This window comes from Protobothrops mucrosquamatus, unplaced genomic scaffold, assembly GCF_001527695.2.
Source record: "Protobothrops mucrosquamatus isolate PMUCROS unplaced genomic scaffold, P.Mucros_1.0 scaffold3570, whole genome shotgun sequence".
Taxonomy (NCBI): Eukaryota; Metazoa; Chordata; class Lepidosauria; order Squamata; family Viperidae; genus Protobothrops; species Protobothrops mucrosquamatus.
In genome coordinates, this window is record NW_015389535.1 from 149,917 (window position 1) to 152,929 (window position 3,013).

Here is a 3,013-nt window from a genome sequence, read left to right on the forward strand (position 1 = left end):
AAAGAAAGAAAGAAAGAAAGAAAGAAAGAAAGAAAGAAAGAAAGAAAGAAAGAAAAGAAAGAGAAATTCTTCAACTCCTATGTCCCCAAACATTCTCACGTTTTGCAGGGAAAACAAAATACATTTGTGTGTGAACGCAGCCCAACAACGCAACTCACACAGCCGAGCATGCTAACTTACAGATCCTCGGGAAACATCTCCACATCTGTCTCCATGGGGGAGTAGTCCGGGCCAACACCTGCACGGCAGAAAAAGAGCCTCCAGTGATTACAAATACTCCTCGACTTACAACAATTCGCTTAGTGACTGGTTACAATGACTCTCCCCCAAAAATCTGACTTATGGCCGTTCCTCACGCTTACGACGTTTGCAGCTTCTCCATGGCCACAACCAATATTCGGACGGTTGGCAACAGGCTTGTATTTACGACTGCTGCGGTGTCCCGGGATCACATGACACCCCCCCCTTTTTGCAACCTTCCGATAAGCAAACTCAAGACCGGCTCGGGAATTCTGGGAGTTGTAGTCCACAGGGTGTAAAGTCGCCCAGCTTGGAGAACCCCCGGTTGAGAGGGTCTGTTATAATTTCAGAAAGTCCCCTAAGATACAGAAGACCCGGTTTGGAAGGGCACGGATTCGAATTCAGTCCCACCCCGCTCAAACCTCACCTGAGTCCGTAGACTCCGAAGAGACTGAGTCCTGAGATGACCATTGCTTCTTGAAGTCCAGGTTGAGCTTCTTCTTCCTTTTGGGGGTGTCCCAGTCACTGCAACGCAAAGGGGGAGGGGGGTCAGACAGCCCCCCAACGTGTGACTTGTGCCAGAGTCTTTTCCTTTGATTTCCTCTTACATTTTCCCTTCCAGAAATCCAGGATGAATATGGCTTATTTTTGTGAGTTTTTCTCCTGTCTCTTTTCGTTCTCTCTAGTTACTCCTCCTCCTCCTCCTCTTCTCTTCCTCCTCCTCCTCCTCCTCCCTCTCTTCTCCTTCTCCTCCCTCTCCTACTCCCTCTCTTCTCGTCCTCCTCCCTCTCCTCTCATCACTTTCTCCTTCTCCCTCTTCTCCTTCTTCTCCCTCTTCTCCTTCTCTTCCTCCTCCTCCCTATTCTCCTTCTCCTCCCTCTCCTCTCCTCCCTTTCTCCTTCTCCCTCTTCTTCTCCCTCTCCTCTCCTCCTCTTCCTCCCTCTCCTCTCCGTCTCTTTCTTCTCCTTCTCCTTCCTCTCCTCTCATCCTTTTCACCTTCTCCCTCTCCTCTCCTCCTTCTCCTCCTTGTCCCTTTCTCCTTCTCCTTCTTCCCCTCTCCTCCTCCTCCCCCCTCTTCTCCTCGCTCTGCTCCTCCTCTACTCTTCCGCCTTCTCTCCTCTTCTCGTCCTTCTCCCTCTCCTCTCCACCTTCTCCCTCTTCTCCTTCTCCTCTCCTCCCCCTCTTCTTCTTCTCCGCCTCCTCCTCCTCTTCTCCTCCTCTTCTCATCATGTTTAGCACAAACACGAATTACCAACTCAGAAACCCCTAACAACCCCTGCCAACGAAGCCCCTGTAAATGTAGTCGGCTTACGACCACAAGGGAGCCCCAAATTTCCGCTGAGTTTCGCCCCGGCTTACGACCCTTCTGGGCACGCTTGTTAAGCGAATCGCGGCGGTTGTGAAGTCAGTCACACAGTCGTAAAGTGAAACCAGCATCCCCCCATTGACTGAGTTTGCCAGAAAGTCGCAAAAGGGGATCGCGTCACCCCGGGACTCTGCGACCGTCATAAAAGTGAAACGGTTGTCAAGCATAAGAATATCATGAGGGATTCTGCAACCATCACAAGTCAGTTTTTTTGTCGCTCTAATTCTGAACGGTCCCTAAGCCAACTGTTCCAAGTGGAGTCTTTGGAAAAAGTGCAAAGAGAAGCAACTAAGATGATCAAAGGCCTGGAGACAAAACATACTATTGATAATGATAAAGTTGGAAGGGACCTTGGAGGTCATCTAGTCCAACCCCCTGCTCAGGCAGGAAACCCTATACCATTTCGGACAAATGGCTGTCCAGTTTTTTCTTAAAAACTTCCAGTGTTGGATGAAGAACGACTGCAGGATTTGGGAACGGCCAGTCTAGAGAAAAGACGGACCAGGAGGGACATGAGACCAATTATTCCAGTGTTTGAGGGGCTGCCCCAAAGAAGAGGAGGGGTCCACTTATTCTCCAAAGCCCCAGAAGGTGGCAGGACAAGAAGCAACGGACCGGAAACTCATCAAGGAGAGAAGCAGCCTGGAACTAAGGAGACATTTCCTGAATTAACCAGTGGAACTGCTTGCCTCTAGAAGTTGTGGGTGCTCCCACAATGGAGGCTTTTAAGAAGAGATTGGACAGCCATTGGTCTGGAATGATATAGGGCCTCTTGCTGGAGCAGGGGGTTGGACTAGAAGACCTCCAAGGCCCCTTCCAGCTCTGTTCTGGTTATTATTATTACCAGCTAACAGCCGAGACGGACGTTTCTCAGCTTGAAGACGGAGGGAATTCTGGGAGTTGAAGTCCACCCACCTTCTGGCTGCCAAGATAGAGAAAGACCGACAGGGACTGTGTCCACCTGAGACCTCCAGACATCAAAACTGCATGTTATCTTAGCAAATGGAGTCTTTTCTTCTTTAAAAACAAACTCAGGAAACTCTGCCTCAGCTGTTTCCTGCTAGAGTCTTCCTGAGCAGGAGGCTCTGAATGTTTACCGCTGAGATCCGAATTCAAAACCTGCGGTCAGCAAAAGCCAACAACGTGTTTTCTGCTCAAACTCGCCCAGCCATTTTAGGAGCCCTGGAAATATTTCAAGGAAGGCGACTCTTTAAAATTGACGGGATGGTTTGCGGTGACTTCAGTTGTGGCTAATATGAGATAATGGGAGATAAATCAGATTAATGGAAGAATAAATCCTTCGTGTAACTCTTGAACTGCCTTGGGAGGCCAGGACTTGAGAAGGACTTAAAAAGGAACCCCCCCCCTGTCCCGTTTTGGGGTTCCCTCCTCAAAGCCCAAGAGAGC

The 3,013-nt window shown here is 49.6% G+C and overlaps 1 protein-coding gene across 1 annotated transcript in view; it reads right to left on the reverse strand.

The window, feature by feature from the left end:
• Positions 1–711, reverse strand: part of CDC25B (cell division cycle 25B) — a 24,666-nt gene extending 23,955 nt beyond the window's left edge. The window contains exon 1 of the mRNA XM_015827242.1: positions 668–711. Coding sequence (XP_015682728.1) covers positions 668–711 — 44 coding nt within the window. The remainder of the gene's footprint in view (positions 1–667) is intronic.
• Positions 712–3,013: the final 2,302 nt, after the last annotated feature.